The 26,104-nt window shown below is 41.5% G+C and overlaps 1 protein-coding gene across 1 annotated transcript; it reads right to left on the reverse strand.

Annotated features, from left to right (window-relative positions):
• Positions 1-1,782: 1,782 nt before the first annotated feature.
• slc16a2 (solute carrier family 16 member 2) lies at positions 1,783-24,260 on the reverse strand. Its single transcript, XM_035649184.2, has 7 exons — positions 22,751-24,260; positions 12,728-12,872; positions 11,695-12,193; positions 10,312-10,455; positions 9,346-9,574; positions 7,060-7,332; positions 1,783-6,953 (listed from the first exon to the last, which is right to left on the reverse strand). The coding sequence occupies exons 1-6, from the start codon at positions 23,151-23,153 to the stop codon at positions 7,076-7,078; spliced, it is 1,677 nt and encodes a 558-aa protein (XP_035505077.1). The 5' UTR covers positions 23,154-24,260; the 3' UTR covers positions 1,783-6,953; positions 7,060-7,075.
• Between the last annotated feature and the right edge of the window lie 1,844 nt (positions 24,261-26,104).

Here is a 26,104-nt window from a genome sequence, read left to right on the forward strand (position 1 = left end):
ATTCAAGGAAATCTGGTATCTTATAAACCGCCCAGTGTTAGAAATGTATCAGACTGTGATGATATAACAACCAGGCCTGTGATGCTCGATCTGATTTTGTGTTGTCACAAAAATTCCCCCTAAAATTGTGAAATTTCCAGACATTACAGATCTGTCACACTCCATTGTGAATGTGGAACCTAGCGGCTGATTGCCACACTTTTCTTTTGTCACAACCCGCTAATATGCAATAACAGCGTAAATAACAGGATTTCTTCGTTGGCGTGTCAGTGAGGGACAGTTCTCATAAAGTGGCAGGAGAAGAAGGAAAACGATGTGACACAAACGAAAAATTGCCAGTTTTATCACCTTCTTTACGTCACTTCCTGTCACAGTCCAAAGGCCCCTGAGGACCCACAGGCCTCTGGGCCAAAAGAAGATATCAGCATTACAATGGACTGTTAACAATTTTATAATAATGATATTCTGGGTTTAACTATTGAAAACACAGTAATATTTTCTATGACTAAACCAAAGCATGCTGTTTTTTTTACTATTATTTCAAAATGAAACCTTATAAAATGAGTGTGTGTGGGGGGGGGGGGGTTAATTCCCACAAGTTTCCATTGAGACAATGCAAGTAAACCTGAAAGCAAAATTACATAATCACCGAAATCATTAATAAATGCTTGTGTAGGGAATCTGGAAATGACTAAGGTGGCAAGTCAAATGCTTTAAAGTTTATTGTTATTATATCATAAAATACAAACTGTTCAAAATAAACATATACTCTGAACCAGGCAGGGACTTACTGGACAATCCTCAGTGCTGCATTAGTTGTTGCATTGAGAATAGTGGTATGGCGCCACCTATTGGCCATCATGTGCACTAAAAATATACAGTACAATGGCAATGGCCTGCATTAGTACACTGTGTACCCGCCCAACTCAGAGCAGTTATTGTAAAACTGTTTATTTATACAGGCAGCTTCACTGTGCTGTGGACTTGACCTCTTGTTCTTTTAGTCTCTGCACGTACAACTCAGGATGAAATATAATAAATGGCCTACTAAGATGAGCTAATTGTAAAGGCTGACTATCCTGAATTGTATTAGAATAAAATAAAAGTGAACCACACTGAGGCTTGATGAGTACACTCCCCATGTCTTACTTTAATACACAGGTACTTGTTTTAATGGCAGTATCTGAATACTGATCATCTAAATAAACATTTGTTGCAAATAGACAGGATCCAGTAGACGAGCTGTCTAGTGGTTAATGAAAAGAGTATCGACTCCATCTGACACGACGTTGCTTCATACCATTATTTCTTTAATGTATTCACTCCAATTAAAAACCATTCGTCACTGTGTTAATGCCCATTTATTGAAAAAGGAACAGTGCGGCCCCAGGCTCAACAAGTGACTTATTCTTTGTAACCGTTCCCCGCATGTACATAGAGAACTCCTCTGCCTGGAAGTGCTTCAGGGGACTGCGTCGGCTTGGCCGATGTTAAACAGGGCGAAAGGGAGTCAAGAGAGGACTTGTTGCCAGAATAAACTCAGCCATGTTGCTGTGGTGATAATGAGCAGATCACACATTTGAAGACATATTCAGTGTCCCCGAACAGCTGCAGTGTGTGTTACATTTCTGTTCAGAGTGGCCCAAGTCTTTATGCGTTTGAAAGTAGCCTGGGGTTAATCTCGAAGTGACTGCGTGTCTGAAACACCTGAGCGTCTGCAGCATCTCACGTGGCAGCGGAGCAGCTGAGGACTGAAGCCAACAGAAGAGGTCACGGCATGGATTGTTTTCATGTTACATCTTTATTGTTGGTTTATTAGCAAAAAAATGTGCCTTTTTTTTATACAAATTCAAAATGACTTTGACAAAAACACAGATCACATTAATTCTTTCTCTAGCAGCATGTCTTAATTTCAGATCTTGTGAAGCCACTGGCCCTGTTAGAACATTTTTGTAAAATGACCAAAACAGAAATATGTATTTATACATAAAAAGGGGTATATCTTGTGGAGGGACGACAGAAGCTTGTAGCTTTAAGAGGGGAGGAGAGGCAATAGAGGTTTAAATGCAGCAACCTTACTGGAGGTTAAAGAAGGAAAGTTAAGCAGAGCCCTGCACTGAAATATCACTCGTATTTCAACATGTGAAGCTGTGGGAAGGTCTTTGGCCAATTGCTGCCCTCGGACCATACACAAATATGAATGAGAATATATCACCTGCAATAGTTTGAAGATTTATCGCTGTAAAAGATAAGATAAAGGAAGATATGCATGAAGTATAAAAGAACAGCACGTGAAAAGTCTATACATTATTCAGGTGTGACTAGGAGCAACAAAAACATTACTTCACTAAAGTGAAACGTTATGAACGGTGCTGGGAACAGTGCCAAAAACATATCCAGGGTAGAAATGGTCCATGGCAGTCTATGAGGTGTTTTTTTTACCACGTCCCAGCTGTATAATATATAGACCCTCAGCCATCACATGCTGCTTGTGTGGTTTCAAGCAGAGGAAAAGCACAGCAGCTAAACTGTAAGCAGAGATTGAGGTCAGCGGAGCAGCGGAAATGGCACATTGGAGCGCAGAATAACAAGGCTCAATATTACAGTAGTTTGAATTCACTTTAAGTTGGGTGTTTTTCTTTGCTTTCCTTTTTTTTCTCCCCTCTCTGCCAGTGGAAAGTCTGATGACGCAAGACCGAGAAGCCAGGCTCTGATTTCTGGCGAGTGGACAAAAGATGTCAGCAGGAAATTTAAGTTCATGCTGAATGAAACGACGGTGAAATAAAATATCACAAACTGAAGTAACCATGAGATTTTCATATCACAGACCGTTAAGAGCACTTTAGTTCATTTGACCTGTTTCGCACCTGTTTGGGAAGAATCACGCCCGCTGGCTTTACCACATGCTTTAATATGATATTCATGTGCAGCCCATTGTGTTGAATGTGCCTCTATGGATCTCTGACCTGTATAGTCTGTGTTGTCACCGGCAGAAGATAAAGAAAAGTAAACATAGGAGAAATGTGAAGTTTTCACCATATTGATTTTCAGGGGGAAACAGTTTCAAAAACTTTATAATTATAAAAAAACAATTGTGTTTTTGTTTTGTTTTTTAAACAATGAGTGATAAGTAGTAGTATTAGTATTATACATGTAGTTTCGGTAAAATATAGACGGGGCTCTACTGTGGATCCAGCTGTTCCTGAAACTACTGCGGGCAACTATGTTCAGACTTCAGAGAGTGAAGCGGTCACCGGCGGTGGACCATGAGCCCGACACTTTGGCAAGCACTGGTTTCGCAGAACGGGTGACCGTTCAGCTGTACTGGGTCCTTCTTCATGCGTCCAGCTCCTTCACTTTTAGATATACAATCTAAATCTGAACCAACTCAACAGTTCGGCTTTTTTTTCTTTTCCAGTAGTCATTGAATTGTATCATCAGAACACAGATAAACACAAATCAAACATTAAAAACAATAAAACATTTTAAGGGTTAATGAAAGAAAAAAAAAAAACACATTCCAAAGTGTATAAAGTACATATGTTGATATACATCAGGTTACTGTATTTTAATCTACAGTAGATCAGTAAAAGGAGCAACTCAGCTGGTTCTGACCAGAATCTGAGGCGGACTCAGGCGAGTCACTAAGTGGACAGAAAGTTACAATAACCAAAAGAGAAAAAGAATCAGTAAAAAGTCACATTAAGATCTGAAAAAAAACAAACAAACCACTTTGTAAGCTTTTCTGTAATCAAGCAACGTGTTCTGGTGTATCTGTAAGGCAGATACTTTTTTTTTTCTTGATTGAGCGAATTGCTGTGACTCCAATGTCTTAATTTTAGTCCTTGTCTCTTCGAAGGAATTCTAAACAGTGACGCCGCTTTGTAACAAGGTGACATATTCAACACAAAATAAGAAAAAGGAAAAAAAAATAGTTCAGTCAAAAAAAAAAAAACCCTCGCACAAATCAATTAATTTTGTGGAGATGGATACGTTTTGTGCAGCCGTTGTTAACCATAAGGCCGAGGTCCTCCAATATGGCTGCCAGAGGTTTATAGTCCTCTGTAGACTTTTCATTCACTCATCCATTCGCTAGATTCTGCGACTTTAGTGCCATCATGCCTCTAGTTCTGTGGCAGCAAACTAGTGCAACTTGTCAATAACACTCAGCGTTAGGCTTTCACGGGGGCAGTAACAGAAATCTGAGTAAGTGCTGTGCAAAGCAGCAGAATACGAATATGCGTTTCAAAATTTCACAGCTACCCTGTTTATCATTCAAGAAGACAGTTTAACTGTACTTTAAGTTTAACTTCATGATAGCAAAATGAAAACAGAGTACTGGAAATCAATTATTTGAAAGTGACAAAGAAAAGCTGACTTATTTTGAAAATCTAATTGGGTTAATTTTTTAAAATATCATATCACTGTGCAGAAGCAGTGTGTTCAGGTTCATGTGGTCTGTCACGGTTTTGAGGGAGATGAATCTCAAAATTGGCCAAAAATGTAAGTAAAAAATTGTGTTCACAAATTATGATATTGGTTAGCTTATAAAGCTGGTACTGTACATGGACAGCTCACGCAGCCCATTGTTTCAATTCCCCCCCCCCCCCCCCCCAGCTTTTTCTGTGTCCTAATAGCAGCTGCAAATAACAGATTAAGATTTAAATAAGGCCTCAGTCAAATCAGAGGCCTGTGTTTTTGCTTTACACACTATAACAATTATGTCTCCACTGCTTATGGTTACTTGTCTGCTCTAACTAGTTAAGAATATTAAACATGTAAGTATTTTTGAATCACAGACATGGAAATCAGGCTGTGACAACGACAAGCTATGGAAAACGACAATCGGGCAATTTTCCTAGGAAGTGGTAACAGGGAGCAGATAATGACGAGGATCCAAAACGGCAGAGAAAATGGATATGAAGGCAACAAAAACAGGAAGGATGAATCTCGCACCGACTGTTCACGGGGAATGGAAGTCTTGAGGGGGTTTTCATGGAGGAAGCAAACGAAGAAAAAACAGGCATTTGGCAAATTTGTGGTCTCTTGATTCAGACTGCCACGAAGAACCACTTAGAAGTTAACGGAGAATGTCAACGCGTTCAACTAGACTGCTGAGGATTGGCTGATTACTGAGGTATAAGTGTATGTTTTCTATTCAGAACAGTTCATAATGTAGCATTACCCACCGCCCCCTCCCTCCCTGCAAAAAAAAAGAAACTACACTACTACAGTGAGTGTAGCTGTTAGGCCCTAGAGTGTTGTAACAGAAGCTGAATAATGGCAGCGAACGCAACAAGGGGAGTTGATAGAACAGAATACCACCTCGACACCGGGGCATTTTCCTTTTCCCATTTTCCCCCCTCCGGTATTCACTTATGCATAAAACCACAGAGTGCCAACTCAAACTCAAAAGGCTTTAACTGTCAATTATTGCAGCTCTACTTCACACCTGTTCATCACAGTTCACTGTTGAGGAGGATGTGTAATCTGAGAGTGCAGAGGTAAGTGGTCCAGATGTTTACAAAACAGAGGCGGTAATGCTTCGTGTGTCATCACTGCGAACACAGCGATTGAGGCGCTCGCCACGACACTAAACTACAGCAGCAGATTAATGGTCGTTTGTTTGTTTTTTCCTGTGAGATTTGGCAGTAGTCCCGCCTCTGATCGACAGACTGTAACATATAAATTTCATATTACATAATTGCCGCTACTGTTAAAATGCAGATGCACAGGTGCCACACACACACAAATGCACACACATTCAACTAAAAAGAAGAAAATGCCTTGCGTTAATAATGATTAAAATCTAAAGCTATTGACAGCAGTGAATCTCCCATTAGGCCTGGCATGATTTGAGCTTTTTTTTTTTTTTAACTCAAACGAGTGAACTATGTGCACACTACAAAACTTTGCTCAAAGTCAAAGCAAAAACAGTTCATGCGGATTTGTCTAGCACGCTGCGAAAATTCTCAATTCTTCATCAAATCAAAACAAAAGCTGAACGTTAAGGCTGACTCACCGGGAGACTTTGCATCTGCCGTAGCGTTTAGTTTCAGTTATCCGGGCAAGAGGTGCCTGCCACATGTTAACTTGCTACATGCTGCAAAGTCACTTACCTATAATCATACGGTGATAAAAAAAAGAAATCATGGCATATATAAATCAGTGGAATCAACAGCTGCTACGGTCACGTGACGTCTGTCTCCCATGCAGGCAGGCGGGTTGAGTATGATAACGTTTTGGACCCTGACTTCGAGTACAGTGTGGTACAGTGTGCGGCTGATTTGAGGTGATTGTGTCTGGTGGCTGGTCTCTTTGAAGAACTGTCTCTTAGTTTCCCTGTGACATTCACAACAGATATTGTACATATGATTCTCTTGTAGCTGGCTCAGCAGAAAATAGTAGAATAAAGTCAAGAAAAAAACCTGCATTGTGTTGAAAACAAATTAGATGTATGAAGTACTACATAAATAAATTGTGACTTTATCCCTTCACTAGTAAGAGGCATATTTTAATATGCCCCTTAGTGTGTTTATATGGATTCTAAAAACACAGAATGGTCATTTTTAGTCATCAATATGACAATCCTTTATATTTATGACTCTAAATGTTTCCAGTCATAACTACTGTGGAATCAGAAACTACCACTGTCAGGTAAAATCTCTTCATTTCTTTCCTCTTAGAAGTGTAACTTCTATTACAACAGAGTCCCCACTGATAAAACAATCCTGGTTGAGACTTTGTTGTGCTTATCCTCCTCAAACGGTTCCATCATCCCACCCTGATGTGCCAGAATTTTTGTCCTCACTGCAGCTCGTTGCAAGAGATTCGACTTCTCTCCACGTGAAAATAACAAAGGGCCAGGTGGGATTAAAGATCAGCGAACAGAGGTCCACGGTTGTGAGGAGGGCAATCTAAGGATGAGAAAAAGGTGCTGGTGGGCCGAATCCCTGGGGGAAAAAAAGAAAAAGGAAAGTAAATATGAGGAGAAATGTATTTACATATTTCCGGATGCAGATTCACAACATTTTCTTGATATGTGTGAATGTGTGTAACCTTTGTACAGTGCGACTCAGATGTGTGTCTCCACGTCAGTGTAGCCAGGGAGGATGTCTCCGTTGGAGCGGCTCTTGGGCTCGTCCGCCAGTGTGGCAGAGGGCAACATGTGGGCAGTCGTGGACGTCTCCTCCGGCGACGCCGCAGCCTGGCCTCGCTGGAGCCTGGAGTGCATCAGGGGCACAAAGAACAGCACCACAGCCCCCACCATAGGAGGCACCCCGGCCAGGGAGAAGGCCACAGTGTAGTTCCCAAAGTAATCATGTAGGAGACCTGGCAGGGGGACAAAAATGTAAAAGAGTTGTACCAATTTTCTCAACTTACTCTTGAAAATAATGCAAATAAGAATATTCTAAAAACCTGACCACTTACGAGGGGAAATTGATAAGTTAGTATGTCATAATTTTTTACCAAACCTGATACATTTCTTTCAACACAGTTCCCTCGTATATATTTTAATTAAGATAAAAATGTACTGCTGCCAGGCTTGGGAAATGTACTTACACCAGCATAAAAGTCAAAAAGAGGCAGATCAATACAAGAAAAATAGAGTATGAGAAATACAGAGGTATGTACATAATATACACAATATGTACATAATGTATACAAACATGAAAACAAACTATAATTAGGAAATTCAAAGCCCAATTCAAGAAAGAAGCTGATTCTATAGTGATACATTTTGAAGTATCTGAAATGATTTCGGTTCATCCTCATCCCCACCAACAGTGGTGAGCCACAACAACAAACCAACCGCCGGACATCCTGGTTTCAATCCTGTGGTCGATGGGTGTTCATCTGTAACCTGTCTATTCACCTTCGTGTGAGCTAAAATGAAACCATCCACCACGGCACGCAGACAACGCGAGGTCGACGAGTTTGCTGCGCCGAGCATGTGACACAAGACCACTGGGAGGGGTGAGTGCATACATTGTTGCCTATTACGTATGCATTCTTGCTCATGCATAGTACATACTGTACAGTACCACATATGTTTGTAGAGTGATAATCTCGTCCAGCCTTAAGCATATAGCTGCCTTTCTTTTGGCTGCAGGTTAAACGCTTTTTAACATGAAACAAAATGTAAAGATTCAGTATAGTATCTGACTGCCCTGTGCGGTATATTATCCTGTATGTACCCTGCACATTGTAATAGTCTGCATTATGCCAATTACATGGGGGTTTTTTTAACTACAGGCAAGAAAGTCTGCATCTGTGGATAGTCAGAAGGAAGGAAAACTAAAATCATACACCATATGAAACCACTATACTGTACTTAATGTCAGCGCACACAACAGTGCAATCATTTGGCTGCTTAGTCCCTTGTAGTGGCATCCTACAGTACATAACAAGGATGCTATGTAGCTATTATCTGACAGTGGTTACAGATGAAGATGGGCACATTACAGACGTTTATGTGCGCAGGAACTACAGGGAACACCAAGAGAGTGTACAAGGTAATTGTAGCCTTTTCTCTGAACTATCCTTCTCAGAGCCACAAGGTTTATGCTGCCTGATGGAAAAAAACATTTTCTCCGCAAATCTCAACCATTCTACTAAAAAATAAGTGAAGAATTCAAATGTAAGAACATGAATATTTTCTGTACTTCCAAAGTTGTGAACAATATTGTTTTCACACATTTTCCACATCTTTTTCACAAATTACTGCTAAAATTAAATTAACAGAACAAAAGAAAGCTTATAGTAAAAAGGAAAAAAGTATAATATAAGGCTGCAATTGTTGATTACCTTCATTTTTAATTCATCTTTTAAAAGATGTTTTGTGTATGAAATGTCAAAGAACAATAAAAGCTCCCACGGAAATTCAAACAGTTCAAAATAGTTATGATTTAATTAAATTTTTTCAGCTAATCAACAAATTGTTCCAGCTGTAGTCCTGTTTTGACATAGCTTTAGATATGCAATTATATCATTGCTTCCTCTTAAGATGTATTCTAAAACAGACATCATCATGTGTGGTTTTGCTAAATGCTGTTGAATTTAACTGCTGGACAGACTTCTGACATTTGTTTGTACCTTTTTTTTCCTCCATACAAATCCCTGGAGACAATCTGCAGCTGGCTACAAGCCCAAACCTCTCAAGATAAAATTTGCGGTACGGATTACCTCCTCCCTACATGCTTTCTGCTAATATAAATCAACTTGTTATGCCCTGTTACTGCCAACCCCCTCAAGTCAGTGATAGGAGCCAGATCATTAAAAGGTCATCAGAAATTCAGTGCTATGTTGTGAAAAACAGGAGCAGAAGAAGAGCATGCTTCTCACCGGCGATTGGCGGCCCTGCTGTCATGGGAAGAGCCATGAGGCCAAGGAGGTAGCCGATGGCCTGCGAGGCCTGCATGGGCCCGACCAGCTCAAACGCTATGGGAGCCATCATGGTGAGGAAGCAGCCGTCACACAAGCCCAGGAACACACATACGACCGCCAGGCCCTCGAACACAGTGCACTGAGGAATCATCATAGACATCAGGCCCAGAGCAATGAAGGACACCACCTGGAACAGACAGTGACAGGACAAGTGATTATTGTCTTGAAAACGACATTCATGTCTGCATGCTCTCTCATTGTATGCATACATATCATGTCAAGGTTTTTAAATGATCATTAACCTGTCTAACACTCGGTATCCCTCTGCTGAACTAGATGCTTGGTTAACAACATGCAGAGAGAGTACATTTTCCGAGTTAAAGTATAAACAGCTGTTTGAATTCTCTGCTCAATCTGCCCTAAGCTGCTTTTCCTCCTTCTATTAACCCAGGACCGCATCTCCACTGCCATTATCTAGGCGGGTTGTTCTTCTATGCTGCATTCCATTATACCTCGGAACTCGGAAGTCAGGTTTATTGTTCCAGTAAAATCTCGGAACTCGGAATTACGACCACCGAGTCGCAAATTGCAACTCGAAAATCACCACGACTTCAGGGTTCCGAGCTTCGAGGTATAATGGAACGCAGGGCTAGTAATAAGACAGATTGTTTTCATTCTATGTGGGCAACAAGTATCTGAGCCATTAGCAACACTGAATTTCTCTTACTGCACATATAATATCAAAGGTTCACCCTAGTAACACTATATCATCCTTTTATTGGATTAAATTAAATGAATATTGGTTCAATATGTGTGCCAGAGTACACAGCGTCTGAAAAAAACAAACAAAGCACGTGTTGATAGTTAACTCCATCTTCTCGGATTCCAGGGTAAAGTTATTGTGCAAATGTTTAATTTCCTCACCTGCATGTAGATCTTTTGAAGCCCAGGAATGAGATCTCCAATCTTTCCAAAGGCAAGACGTCCCACCCCGGATGAGGCGCCTATGCACACCAGGAGAACCCAATCCTTCTGGGTGTCCTTGAACCGCTCCTTCACAAAGTTGATCTGAGACATAAAAAGGAAAAACAGACACGGTGCTGTGTGAGATCTGGCTGCTTTCAACAGTGGATGATGTGATTGTGCTGTAAAAGGAACACTCCAAGCTGCAAATAACGTATGAGCCAACAAAGATACCACACAACCTGCCAATGATCTTTCTCAGATGTTTTTGTTCTCCGTTTCTAAGAAACCAGTGAGCTCAACAAATGGGTGGTTTGCATTTGGTGGAGCGTAAGAACTGTCCATCCATAACCCCAGAGCCACAGCCTTACAATAACATAATGTTTTCATCCAACGACCTTCGGAACAGCAGGACAGGGAGACCCGACGCATATAGGTCCGACCCTCCCACTCCCCTCAGCCCTGACCCCCAATTCAGATCCAAAACATGAAACTGCCCTCTGAAGTCTTTCCTGAGCAAGATGGTCCTTGTGAAATATTTGCTCTCCTTTGAAGAGCTCTACATTCATCAATGGCCATAGGATAGGCATGTTTAGGGATACAGAGGGGCCATACAGGAGAGGTTTCCTGAGGTGGTTGAGCCAATACAAAGGCCGGGGCTGTGTTTACATCTGGGCCCGGGCCTGAAACAACAGGCCTGACGGAGGGAGGCCGGAGCTGGAACATCCGACATCTGGATGGAGGAAGATCAACTTCACAGCTTTACTCTTCACCACCATCCTTCAATATCTCACTATCTCACACCGAGGTTGGTCATAGTTCGTGTACAGATTTTCCAACTACACTCGAGCTCCTCGACTTTTGTTCTCTACCATTATAGAGTGAAAAATGACTGTACTTTGACTAGGGGGCGATTTTACTTTGTTTTTGATGATGATGTTACTAAAGCCACATTTCGTCAGTTCTTTTTGCAGACAAAAATAATGTTGATGATTCTTTTTATTTCATTGTCAATAGTTTTTATTATTAAAAGAAAGTAAAACAAGGTCTTCAGGTGGAATATCAGAAATATTTCCTTTCCTCTTGATTGACAGCAGCTGAGCCCCAGGATCGTGAAACTCTGACCAATCAACACCATTATGCTGTTTATATAACCTGGTTATATCAATAAAAACTTCTAAGTCCCATATCAAAAATACCCAAGAACGTAATGGTATGTATTCCACATATGGTGATGTTTTAGCACAGTTGAGATGGATGGAAGATGGTTACACAAAGCTTAATATCTACATACAACCTTCTATTACCATCTAATATAAGCAAAATATAAAACAGTCATCTTACCAGATGTATGTATGGCACAAAGTAGCCCAGTACAGCTGTAGCTACTCCAAACGCCCACAGCCGATACGTCACGATGTGAAACACACGCAGGTTGAAGTATTTTCTGAACCCAGCTAGAGTCCTACTCCACACACTCCCCCCCTGAGCGGTAGCCCCCGGCTGGGTTTGGGTTTCAGCGGGGCCCGGTCCCATGCCTGGTGGTCCCATGCCTCCTCCCGCGGGCAGCAATGGTTTGAACGTCAGCGCCAGCAGGGCCTGGACCAGCATGAATAGGCTGAGGATCTGGAAGGTCCTGCTGAGGCCCAGAGGCTCCACCACCTTGTTGAGGAGAACCGGGAGCCCCATGGAGAAGAGGCTGGCCCCGGCCGTCACCATGCCATTAGCCAGGCCCAGGCGCTGGCGGAAGTAGTGGCCGAGGATGACCAGTGAGGGCTGGAATGCAAAGGAGGAGCCACAGCCAAACAGTATGCCGTATGTGAAGTAACGAAGGCCCAGGGAGCTGCAATTAAAGAGAAAAGGAAAAGTAGGAGTGAAGCAACCAAAAAAGTGAAAGAGGCCACTACAAACACATTGTAACAAAATTAACAAATAACTCATTAACTAAATAATTTAGGCTGCTCATATCAGATTTTTCAAAGAGCTACAATAACTGATGACGTCTAAAAAACTCATTACACAACATTTCTAAATCCAATATGTTAATTTCTTTGCTGAATTTTCACCCATATTTGTCTATATTGATGTCACTTTACATTATTTTTACAAACAGAACAATTAATTTATATTTTTCTATGTCATGTTCAGCTTCTGAATAAGAAAATGCAGTTGCAACTTGAGAAACAGGTTAAGCAATTTAATTGGTGGGCAGCTTTTATATTTTCAAATGGTTAGAGTTGGAATTCTATCAGGGCCCTGTTTTTTCAGACGGATGAATGCCGGCAGTCGCACTGTGACTAAAATGTAATGATAATACACCAGGCACAAACTGGAGTGAGAACAAGTGATGTCTTTTAATAAAGGTTCACTGGCTTACTTGGCAAAGGATGTACTGAGCAAGCCTATGAAAGCCAGCGCCGCCCCGCCGACCGCTGTCTTCCTGCAGCCGAAACGGTCAGTGAACATGCTCACCACAGGTGAACAAAAGAAGATCATGCCCATGGCCAAGGCCCCGACCCAGGCTGCAGAGGAAGAGGAGAGTGGAGACATTTCAACATCAGTAATGTGGAAATGTATGTTGTGACTATCACCTAAAAGAAAAAACAAAAAAAAAGACAACCTTATTCCTATTTGTATATGAGGCAAGGCTCAAAGGTGATGTCACAAAAAAGTCTGTGCTTTAAATCAACATATGAAACATTCAAATTCCATTTGAAACTCGATATAAATTTATGTATATTACTATGTATACATAATTTTTGTGTATATTGTATATACACATACATACATATAAAAACACATACACATGTATGTAACTCTGCCCTTTTTATGTGTCTTTACATGCATCATGTACTGTACATCAGACACACACTGTAAGATTTCTCATGGTGATTAAGCAGTTAAAAAAAAAAAGTGGATCAAAGTGCATCGTTCCGGCCTGTGGTGTAATATCCAACCAGTGTTAAAACATCAGGAGCCAGAATGATTCGGCAGAGACACCACGTACCCTGAAGGGCAAACAAACGGACGTCTGTGTCCAGCCTCCCCGGGGAGCAAAGGTAGCTTTAATGTCTACCGTGGTGTCTGGGCCGTGGGTCACGCTGATCTAACAGCTCAATGACCAGACCAGACAGACAAACAGGTGGATGGACTGATTTACCTTAACAAACACACACACACACACACACACACACACACACACACACACACACACACACACACACACACACACACACACACACACACACACACACACACACACACACACACACACACACACACACACACACACACACACACACACACACACACACACACACACGTATGCCCATATACACACACACACACACGCACCATAGTGATACATGTGCTCTGCAGCATTACACAAAGAGTCTTTGTTGTGGAGGTTTTCTGTACTGTACATATTGTATGAATCTGATGGTGCACTGTTGCTTTGTGTAATTCAAGGGTGGGACTGCATCTCAGCCTTCCTAAAGTTTATTTATTTGAATTCTGCTATTCAACATGTACTTCATGAACTCAAAGACAGCATTCAACAACTTCCTCTGTTAAATTTACAGAGTTTAATTTCGAGGTGCAAACATCAAGGGAGAAATGAAATGAGTTTACATTAAAGCATATACACACTGGCCTCCCAACACATCTCAATTTAAACACTTTACATAAAAACATATACCACTGAGGGAGAAACCAGTGGCAATGTTCTGTGAGATCAGATTAACCCCCTTTACTTTGAGGTTTGGCTTCCCTTAAGCACCTTAGCATTATAATTGCCCCATGTTGCACCACTGATGTAGAGAGCTGAGAACCACCCTCTTTACTGTGGCTTTACATTGTCTGTAACGCTCTGTCTTTCTGAGTTTATCTGCATTGATATCCGCCAAATCCTGAGGGAAATTATTGGCTCTTAATCTGGTAAACACCTAATTTTGTTCACCAACTAGTCTTTCACTTTACTTCCCTGCCATGTGGTGCTGGGCAAATAGTGTACAGTCAGTTTTGACCCTAAAAAGGGGGCTGCATTTGAGAACGCATATACCTGTAAATGTTGCTCCGGACATTCCGATTCTTTTCCAGCCAACCCACTATAAAAATTTCTGCAGAATGTTCAAGTGAGCCCGTGTGCATGATCTACACAGATGCAACAGATTGATCCGAAGATTTTATTCCTACTGTTGTGAATGCGTCTGTCTCGGAATATCTCCTGCTGCATTTGTCATAAAACTCTGAAAATATGTCCTTGCGCAATTTCCTGGACATATTCCTGAATTCATGTCTGAAAACAGCAGATGAGAGGTGATGATAATGAATCAAAACAGTAAAGTTGCAGGCCTTAAACCAAAACAATGGTGTTGAGAGTTACTGGGTAAAAATGTTCTTGATGATCTTCACGAAAACAAAAACTTTTCATATTACACATAATTCTTTTATCCACATTAAAAAAATATATATATTATAGCAACTCTCAAATATACTGAACCTTAAAACTTCCACAACTGAGCACCTTTATTCTGTTTACTTTTTACTCCTCATATTTCTCCCCGGGGCTTTCCAGTACAGAAACAATATGCTGAAACGGCACCGCAATGCAAACCGTTGGCCTGCTCTGTATGGATTTAGCATACACCAAACTAGTAATAACATTAAAAAGAGTTCTACCTCTTCGCAATAATCTCTCAGTTGGGGCTTACTGTACCTTATAGATATCAAAACATATACGTACATGCAGGAAGGTTAAGTTGATGGTGTTACTTAGGGAAAGATCAGGGTAGCCATAAAATGACCCTCATGGTTATAGTGGCGTTGCAATTCAGTGGAGGGATCCTTCAAAAGGACATGATCCATGACATGCATGTGTACATATGTACACGGCTCTAAAAACAAAAAAAAGTGCTCCTCTCAAAACTCCTGACAGAATCAGGTTGGTTTTAGTTTCCCGTCTAGGCCTCTGGAATTTCAGTAATTAACGGCCACAGTCTTGCAAGACTCTACGACTGGGATCACCTTTGCCGTCACTGGTATTTCCCCGGCTTCTCATATTCCTTCTTATTGATGAGACTGTCACAACTCAGATGACAACTCCGTCTATCTCCAGCACAACTTTTCTCCTCTTTTCCATTACCATGTGGGCCAGTTGGTTTGTCTGGAAGGTTCACAGGAGCTTAGTTTCACGCTGTTTCACCTGTATTTTTGCACACTCTCTCCTAGCAGTCCACACTTTACCGCCCTGTATCTGGTCGAGATTTCAATTTTTTTTTACATTCAGTCAGGTTGGTCAATTTGGCCGTGGACAAATACTCTTTCTGTCAGTAGCTTGCGCCATACCCTTTTCTCCTATGCTCTTTCAGTACAGCTCATCTTTGGCTCTGGATGTGTCTGCACTTGTTACTGCCCTTCCCTATTATCGTCCCCCCCCCCCCCCCCCCCCCCCCATTCTCCTCTGTGGGTAAGGTCTGTGAATAGACAGAGAGGAGTGTATTCATTAGAGACGATTAGTTCTCAACTGTTTCAAACAAAAGGAAAGGGAGACTGAAACACAATGAAAAGAAAGTGTGTGTGTGTGTGTGTGTGTGTGTGTGTGTGTGTGTGTGTGTGTGTGTGTGTGTGTTTTTGTGTGTGTATATGCTCTTCACATGATGGATCCAGTTTGACAGCAGGAAAGAGACAGATAGACTCTATCGGACCCATCGTTACATTGATGGGACAAACTTCTGTGGCACAGAGATGCTGTTGGTTTTTTTTTTAAGAGACAGTGACATTTAATGCTCTAAAGTGATTAACCAAGTTTACTGTTGAGCTTTGCTTGTATTAGGCAGTAGAAGCTGGTATACATGTATACAGGTTAACCGTGTAATGTATGGATATCTGTGTTGTTTGTTCTGCACAAATAAAATGCAATCAAACAATCCAATTTTGAGTAATATTCATATCATACTGTATTTCTACACTTGTGGCTGTTTTGACTGGTCTGCGTCGCAGTTTCGTCGTTCAAACTGGTCCCAGGCGAGTTCAATCTATATATAAATATATATATAAATATTTTGCATGCCAAACAAACAAGCTTTTCTATTGCTGTGAGTGAACGAACATTGAGTCACTCCTGTCATTCAGGTCGCCATTCACATGGTTTTGATGGAACAATTACCTCAATGCTGTGGTTACAATATGGCGCTGCACAGTAGCAGCTACAGTAAAGAATGTGGATGGGGACACCAAACTTGTTGTGTTGGCCCTGGGCTCCAGGACATGGCCTTTGAAATGTAACAATAGTGCCAAAGTTCAGATTTAATTTGTGGGTGTTAACATTCACATCAGATTACCAGAGTAGGATTTGCCGCTATTCCGTCTGTCAGGAGGCAATTGAAGAGGAAAGTACTTTCAAAGGAAACTGTTCACAGCATGTTCTGCGGATTACCCTAAGTAACAAGGACATTGTTCCTGGAAAGCTGTGTTGCTGCTGACTTTTTCAAGCATTCTCAATGCTATGAGCAGTGCCAACAAAATGTTACTTACCTCTTATGTATTTGGTGGCAGCAGAGACACACATCTCCAAACTTGGAAAAAAAACTGAATAGATAGATTCCCCTGCAGTAAGAATATGACAATATTTTTTCTTTAAAATCGAAGTGAACCTGTAGAGGACTGAATGAAAAAATAAAGAAATAAGGGACATTCAATGGCATGCAGATTTTTTTATTTAGTCGTGTACTTATTTCTTTATGTGATATTAGTTATGTCCGTTTCAGTCCTCCATATGAACTAACCCTTTAAAGTTGAAAGGAAAGCAGATGTGCCCAAATGATCAAAAACAAATGACCAAATGCTTTCTGACCACAGTGTTTGTGCCAAAAACTATTTCCCTTGGACACAGGGAGGAAATATTCTATCTGCTAAACAATGCAACATGTGTTCCAAACTATCCTGGGTACCAACAGTTAAAGTAACAATAGCTGCGCATATTTGTGCAACATTAACGGACACACAGAGGTACAAGACCATTGGTGCGGAAGCTCCTTCCCTCAAGGCCACATGAAATGCCATTGGCAGGGGTGGACAATGTGCAGCTGTATGACAAACACACTAATCTCAACTGAAAAAAACAGATGTGTACAGAAGTGTTTTTACTTTATATGAATCCAGTATTAGATGTAGAAGATTCCTTTTTTGGTTTACTGTGTGAACTAGTCAAAGACTATAACAACAGGGTTCTTCAGACATGAAAATGTCTGAAATAAAGGGTTTCATGTGAATGCTCACTTTTTTTGTGTGTTTTTTAAGCACATCTCAGCCAATTCCTCTCCAGGTGACCACCAGCAAGCCAAATTTAAACATTCCTATGTGTAAATCGCTGGTTATACGCTTAATGAGTAGTAAGGGCAGAACATTTCATTTGGAACTATTCCATTTAGAAAAACAGAGGAGAGCAAATGAAGCTACCCAGCACAAGTAGCATTCTATCAAGAAAACGGTGGTTCCTATATTTTCAACAAAGTAGTGCAACATAAGTTACAACTGAGTTTGCTGACCTTGTTTTAGCTTCAGTTACCTGGCTGGCTAGTGACAGAGCAGTACTTTAGGTCAGGCTGTGAGGTTCGCAGAGTATTGTTGAGGTAAGATAAGTCCTCTGGAGGAACAACTGTGACAGACACAAGTGTTTTCAAACAACTCGACACGAATGTCTCTGACCACAGGAATCTCTGGATGCTCCATGAGTTTTTAGAATGGGCATCAATCACTAACAATCACAAATCAGTTCAGATGTCGTGCTCCAAGCTTAACAGTACAATGCAAACCACTTGTGATGACACTATTAATTATTCAAGATGGAAGGTATGTATGGATATCGGATATGTGGTGCAGAGGGATCAGTGTAGCAGGACAACTTGATAGCTCTCGGGGTTCACTCCTGACACTCCTCCACTCCTTTGTGTTCGGAAGGGGGAATTTTCCTTTTTCTTTTGTCTGACATTCAATAAAAACAGTTTGCCCCTGTGTTTGATATTCTGCATATACCTGCTTGTGTGTGGAGCTTTTAGGGACTCTAATCTGACCTGAACCCATTGCCCCACCCGCTGGAATGTCAAAAATGCCCCAGTACTCCCTGATCTGCCAACCTGGGATTTCCACCTACCCTGGAGATACAGAAGAAATCTGCGGCAGCAGCAAAGCTACAATGCAGCACGTCACAGAGCACAGCAGTATGTTAGGGACTGCAGAAGTTTCTTGTGGCAGAAACCTGCTTGAAAGGGATGTCAGTCACTGAATGTTGACCACATCTAATATGAAAAAAGATTACAGAATGTGGCAAGCATGGCTTATTTAATTGTTCATTTGAGGGCTGTAGGGATCCTTGACCCCACCACCGAATGGGTTGAATGGGACTTTTAAAAAAGTGCCTGTGTTTCAGTTAAAATTCCAGACCGGACACTAAGCCCCTTGATGTAGTATGTTGCGAAAGCACCAGATAAATATTGCTTATCAAAAGCTTCAATATAAAATGTGATATATTTGGCCCTAATACTTATGTTTGCCAAGAAAAATAACAAGGAGACAAGGTTACACATAGAGGACAGTGTACACACCATCCTCTTTGTGTAACCAAACACTCAACTCGACATTTGAACACGGGTTTTAGTTGTATGATACCACTGTTATTGCGGTGATTGTGAGCTATTCTGAAGTACTGTATATAATTCAGTGTGTAGCGATAGTGTAAGTTAAGGTGCTTGTAGCCTTCAGATATCTTTTCAAATGACGGTATTAAAAAAGGCAGGTGTCCTATATGCAAACCTGGCCCTGTGTGGCTTGAACGTAAGACTGAAGTAAGAGCAGAAAAAACTTCTTGGCTGGTGGAGCAGTGTTACTAATGGAGCCTGAGTAACATCACTCTTGCCTTGAGGAACCACTAACTTCTAAGTAACTTCTTCAGCTTGAATTCTGAACCAAAATATGACACAGTGTGTTCGGATGAGCCTCTGTTTCTTTGTGTCAGAACAGCCTTTCTACTAATCTAGTCCCACACAACAGTGGCATAGAAATGGAAATCATATCAGGGGTCAATGAAAAATTAATCACTTGCTTGTGCAGTCCCTTTCTTCTGCCCTTCACACACACACTGCCAGTGTTACAAAGAGAGACAGTAATGAAGTGTGAACTTCTTATCCACAATCACGTTGCTCCTGTTCACCTTGTTACCCCTATCTCCTCCTAAAGGGTTAATGAATACCCAGTATAATTGAGCGCAGTGTGAAGATCCAATGATAATCCCTAATCAGGAGTAAATCACATCCCAGTTTTTTGTAGTCATCTCCTCACGTCATGGTCTTCCAAGACGTTACACACATGTGAAATTAACTATTGCTAACTGCACTTTTTGTTGAAAGGAGCTCTTTGGACTGAGGCTACTGTCGTTAAGCTGTTCCCCTCAGTTTTCTTCTGTCGCTGATGGGGAAAAGCTCAGACCTTAGCCTACTTGCTTAATCCTTTCACATATGAGAACAACCTAGATTTAAAGCTGATGATCGGCTGGAGATGAAATCCTTAACAAACAAAAACAAAAGTGGAAAAACAAGATGAATTCCTTGAAAGCGACCGCTATCTGTTGATTGCGACATAAAAGTATACATAATATTTCACATACACACTTATGAAAATAAACTACCCGTCTTCTGTTTCAACGTGATCAATGTTCTAAGACTTTCGACCACACAAAACCTGAACGCGACAAGATTTGCCCACAGACACAGCAATGTCCTCACCATAAATCAGAGATGACAAGGTGCGTGATGCCATTAAAGATGTTCAACTGTGCTTACATAAACAACTCAAATGAGACGGATGTATCTGAGCCCTTCGGTTTATTTTTTCTGCCTCTGTAACTCCCTTATTGCTGATAATAATAAAGGGTTTAATTTGTTCTAGAGAACGGTCTTAGAACCATAATCCCTTCCCACATCCTGACCTTAACCTTTGCTGGTGAAAGTGGGACTTGACAGGCAGTTAAGAAAAATACCCACTTCTCCGATATGCTACTCCCATTCTAAAAAAAACCCCCAAACATTTCTTTCTACTAAAATCTGAAGAGTTTGCTCAAGGTGAGGGCCTATCCCATTTTCGTATAGTTATTCATTTGGTAAATACAAGAGGCCAATGCTCTAATGTGTAACACAATGAAACGACCAAACCTCAAGAGATCTTAAGTGTTTCTAGAGACAAAAGCGAGAAAATGTCAGTTCCCCATTCACCCACTGACGGGCCATCAGTGGATTCAGAGTCTTTGTTCCATGGTTTCCATCCAAACTTCATCAAGAGACTAATTCATTTGAGCACATTCAACAACCTCATTCCATGAAAATGACATCAGTGATTTCTATATTAAGACATATTTCTTTGTCTGCTCTCCATCCTGCCTCAGCCATTACACTGTGACATGTTTACAGAGCCCCTCCAGTCAGGTTTGAAAGTGTATAAAAATAACCTGCTATGCCCAATACTTTGTTTAACATTGTTTACCCCAAAAAATCTTTTTACAAAACCCCTCTGAAACGGGGCTGGAAACCATCCACTGAGGAATTCTGAGACTATGAATATTCATGATATGCCAATAACAGGCCGTGCGCCCCCGCTCACCACAGTTGCTCGCGCTCGGTTGACTCGGTGGAAGAATGTGCATGGCAACATCGGCGAGATTCGGTCATAAAACTTTCACAAACTGCCAATGCTAATGCTAAGTGTCCCCTGACACACCTCCTCTCGTGGATGGGCGGCCTCTGCTGCACTGGAAGTTTCTAATTTCTTTGCCTACATTTGCATATGCGACAGTGGTTGGTTTTCTGTATTTGTGACGTACCAAATCTAGCTTGGCCAGGATTCGTTTGAATTTCAAATTGCAGAGAAGTGCACAGAAAACTCCAGGGGAGGAATGTGAAAACACCTCTATTGTGACCAAATTTGCTCAGATACAAGTCCCTATATTCAATGTCAGATATTTTAGAGGACGGAAACTGAAGGAAAACACTCAACCACTGTAAAGAATAATTCACTGGTACAAAAGTGCAATAACCAACTGTGCAATATTTATATTTATTCTCCATGTGCAACTACTGCTAATGCTCTGTACATAGTATTTATATTTTGTTATATTTTGCACATACATACTGCTTTTTAAAATTTCTTTAAATTTCTTTCTATTCTGCTATTTCTGCTATATTCTGTCCACTGTGCTGCTGTGACGACCAAATTTCCCGATTGTGGGATGAATAAAGGTATGTCTTATCTTATCTTATCTTTTTGAGTGGAGGGGGACTTATGGTGAATAAAGTGAATTATTTCACTCATACACCAGCGAAAACTTGTGATCCTTTAAAAATGTGCGATCATTTAATCTGAAGTCTGCAGGGACACAGAGGGCTGAACACATCTCATTCTGCTTGTACACCAGAGGTCAACAGCATCTTCAATGTTGCACAATTGATACAGTTCATGGAATGAAATTATCACTGCATTAGTCTTGTCACTATGCATACATTTGACATATATAAACAGTATATATATAACATGTTTAATCGCATAGGATCTTTCTCACATGCCCTTTTACTCCAACGAATGAGAGAAAACAAGAATGCAGGGAAACTATAGATGAAATGTTAAATATTATAATATTCTATTGAATATTTAGGGGAGCACAACTTCTGTGGCCAAGCAGAGTTTGTTTTTTCTCCATGCCCCACTGTGAAAGGGTTGACTTTCGTCACACTTTTGGTCACAAGGACAGTGCCATCACAGGTTCAGTGTCCAGATGTCTGTCATAAATTTCACCCTTTTGGGTCGCGGCCCCAACAAAGGCCCACCTGTGACAAACGGAAATCCATTTGGCAGCAGCTGGTTAACGGAGTTAGAACAGCAGTGGCATTAATGAATAGACGGCAAAGTTAAGTCACTGTTAATCATTAACACCAACGCTTGTCCTCTCCAAAACATGCAACTCACAAAAAGGGGGTACATGGCACATCAGAATACATGGACACAGTAAACTAAAATACTGCCGGCTGGAGGGGCACGTGTCATTTTACACTTTGGTACGTGTGTCACTTTAAGTGTAGGGTACTTGAACTCTGGGCTGACCCACATCTCTGTTAAGACTGATTCATGTGTGTGTGTTACATATGCAGTATATCTCCCTGTGCCGTTGGCATTACTTGCACGAATACGTTTTTTGTCATGCTGATGTTCTTTGTACAACCATCACCCAGGGGACCCGACAAGTTCCCCACCTCTTACTTTCCCATGCCGGTGGCTGCAGCCGAGGACACAATGTACCTCTGTCCGCCGGAGGATGTGCTGCCCCATCCAGCAGCTCACCTCAGCACACGGTACTCACCCACTTTGAACTGAGACGTCTGGTCGTCTGGGTCTGCGTGCTCCTTCACCAGCATCATGTGCAGGATGCCGAACGAGTTCTGAATCCCGAAGATGGACCCGTTGCACCAGGTGGCGGCGAGCACCACCAGCCAGCCGAACCCCCCCTCGGGCGGGACGAACTCGGCGGCGTGGCCGCGCGCCTCCGAGGCAGACGGCGGGCGGACGGGCGGCGTGCAGCCGGCCTCGATCAGCTGCACGCCGCTGTCCTCCCGCGCGGCTTTGCGCTCCGCCTGGTCATTCGGGCTCCCGTCCGTTTCTCGCGGAGCATCCCTCGGCTCCACGTCGGGATCCGCGGCCGGCTGCTCCGCCCGGCACACTCCGCCGGGCGGCTGCGCTTGGTTGTCTAGCCCGTTGATCCCCATGCTGTCGGCTGTCTGCTGGCGAGGTTCACTGCGCGCTCTCGGCGCATATGCATGCGATATAGGTCACTGACATAAGAGCATCGACTCGAATAACAGACTTGATTGGCTCTCTCCGTCAGAAACGTACAAGGCAGACGGTCGCTCGCAGACACGCTGCCTGTGGCCCGGCTCCCCGAGCGGCAACTTCAGCGAATCAACTCCCGAGTCGCAGACGTTGAAAGTGTCATTCTGGTCGGCTGCTCGTCTGTTTCCAGGAATCTGCAGGCGCCGCCTATTCCTCCCTCCAACGTGTGCCTATGTTTCCCATTGAGCCCCGCACTGTGTATTTACTTTTTGTCTTCTGGGTCCACCCTGCTCGGTGACAAACGCGGATCGTCAACCTGTCAATTCGTCCGGGGTCCGCTCAGCCTCGACACCGTCGTCTCGTCCCGTAGCAGTCCGCAGCATCCCGCGGTGGTAAAAAAAAAAAAAAGGAAAAAAGAAAAAAGCCAATGATCCGGTGCGCTCTTCCTCTTTCATCCGATGAGTGTGTACTCGGTGAAATGTGGAGGCCGGTGAGTGTCTGAAGTGTCAATAGAGCCACGGCCGTCATTCAACCGCTCGCCACCGCCTCATTTCGCCGGCGGAGAGAGGGTTGGACCCAGTGGTGGAGGAGCCTCTGTACAGTCGGTTGACCAGTGGGACGAGTTTTCCCTTCGGGTCATATCGTGTTTACGTAAAGACCCGAGTGCTTCGCGCACTGGACTGCTGTCTTCGTGTTGCGGTTAGTTCACCGTCGACCTTCGTAGTCCCTCCGCGAGGGCTTATTTTTTTGGGAAAAGTCGCTTACAAATACTGTTATGGTACGTTTTTTGTATGGAATCTACCCGCGCGAAAAATTCGCGTCGCGTCCGGTTTGAACGCACCATTAGTTGCGGGTTTTTCGGGACTTGTTTCTAGATGTAGTTGCTTATTCGGGGTTTGCTCTCTCTCTCTCTCGCTCACTCTCTCCATTGAAACGAAGTTTTTCCCCAATATGAAGATACCAAACATCAACAACTCCAGGGTGATGATTATTAGTTATTGTTTTTTTTGCCTCCCGTAGTTCAGTTGGCTAGTTTTCTTCGACTTCCTTGTTAGCGTTGACCACACCGGAAACCACAGCGGGCACGTGGGCCACACCGCCAAAATAAAATAAAATGGGTGAAACTCTACGAGTAATGTAAAGACGTAATTAGGGAAAATATAATACATTATTTTAAAGATAGACAGTAAGCAACATAAATACTTTCATCTGACTTATTTCAAGACGCGTTAAACTGTTGAATTCCCTTAATAGTTTTTTTTTTTTGAAAAGCTACACCGGATGTTGTATATGTAAATGCTGTGACTGACCAACGGCTCTTTGAGTGGAATCATGTTGCTGTTGCAGACTTTCCACGTGTCCGCTCTGGTTTTAAAACTTCTAATAAACAGAGGGAGAGTTTATCACACTAAATAAATTCGTCGATGCATTAATAGTAGAACTTCATTTGAATGCAATAAAGATGATTTGATTCCCCCAGATTCATTTTTTTTAAAGCAGCGATCAATACTCAACAAATTTCTCTCAGATAGGCTTTGTCATAAACATCTACACCTGTGAAAAAATCTAAACTAAAATCCTGTAATAATGGACGTTATAATATTTTTCCAATTAGAAGAAGGAAATGCTTAAATTGACTTAATGTGCCCGATTTACTATAACATCCATAATTATATGATTTCGGTTTTGATTTTGACACAGGTGTACGTGTTTATGACAAGACATCTGAGAGAAATTATGTGATTATAGATCGCTGCTTTGGCATATTATTGACGTTAAGGGTTTTAGTATAATTGTTCATGTCCTTTTCTAGAGTAAAAGCAATACAACGGTGTAAATACTCTAATTACTTGTTAAAGTCCTGCATTGAAAAGCTTAATAAATTAGAAATAATATGAGCAAATTATGTTTTGGACATGCAGAAGAGGCTCTGTGTGAGTTGTATATTATAATACATTTAATAACTGAATTGTTATATATCATGGATGAGCAGCATTTAACTGAAAGTATAAAGTAGCATAAAATGTGCCTATGTGGCTCAATATTGTATTTTTTTAAAAACTATAATTGAATACTTAGTTACTTCCCATCAGTGATGTGTATTTTACTAGTTACTATGCAAATTTAGATTTTACGTACAAAATATAAGATAAGCTTATATCATAAAGTATTATTTATTGTTTAAGTTACTACCTAATAGTATATAAAATGAATACTTAAAGTAGGCAAGAATCAATATTGGAATTTTTCCCTATACCAAGATACTGCCACTACTTACTGTTTGTTTGTTTGTTTTCTGTTTGTTTTTATCTTTATTCAGGCGTCAATAATAAGTATTTACCACTAAGAGGTGCTACAACACTGTGTAAAGGGTTGGTCAGGATTGCGAGCTCAGGCGCCAGGTTGGGGATTACCCAATAGTACCATCTCCTAACATTTTCGAGGTTCAGTTCATTCATTCATGAAGTTGTAAAAATCTCAGCGCTCCCATCCTAATCAACCAGTGCTTACGAAAAACATAAAATAATGGCCATAAAATAAACCATAGATTAAGATAACAAATAAACTATCTTTTCTCACATTGTCAAAGGAACCATTTAAATCCTAGGCCAGCATTCAGACTTTCCACTCACACCTTATATATTTGCCGTTGTATAATATATTTTAGATGTGAGTTATTTTGTTGCTAAGCAGTAAACAATTGAAACATTTCAACATGTGATCCAGTCAAAAGAAATCTTCCCTTTGTTGTGTTTTTAGTCTTTTTCTTACAGTACTAGAATACATAAATGTGACTTTAGCATTTTACTTCCCTAACAAAGGTTAATATTACCATCTGCGGACATTCACTACAGCAGGGTGGATTTAAACTGAAATCCACCTGTTG

Source organism: Scophthalmus maximus, chromosome 9 (assembly GCF_022379125.1).
Source record: "Scophthalmus maximus strain ysfricsl-2021 chromosome 9, ASM2237912v1, whole genome shotgun sequence".
Classification (NCBI taxonomy): domain Eukaryota; kingdom Metazoa; phylum Chordata; class Actinopteri; order Pleuronectiformes; family Scophthalmidae; genus Scophthalmus; species Scophthalmus maximus.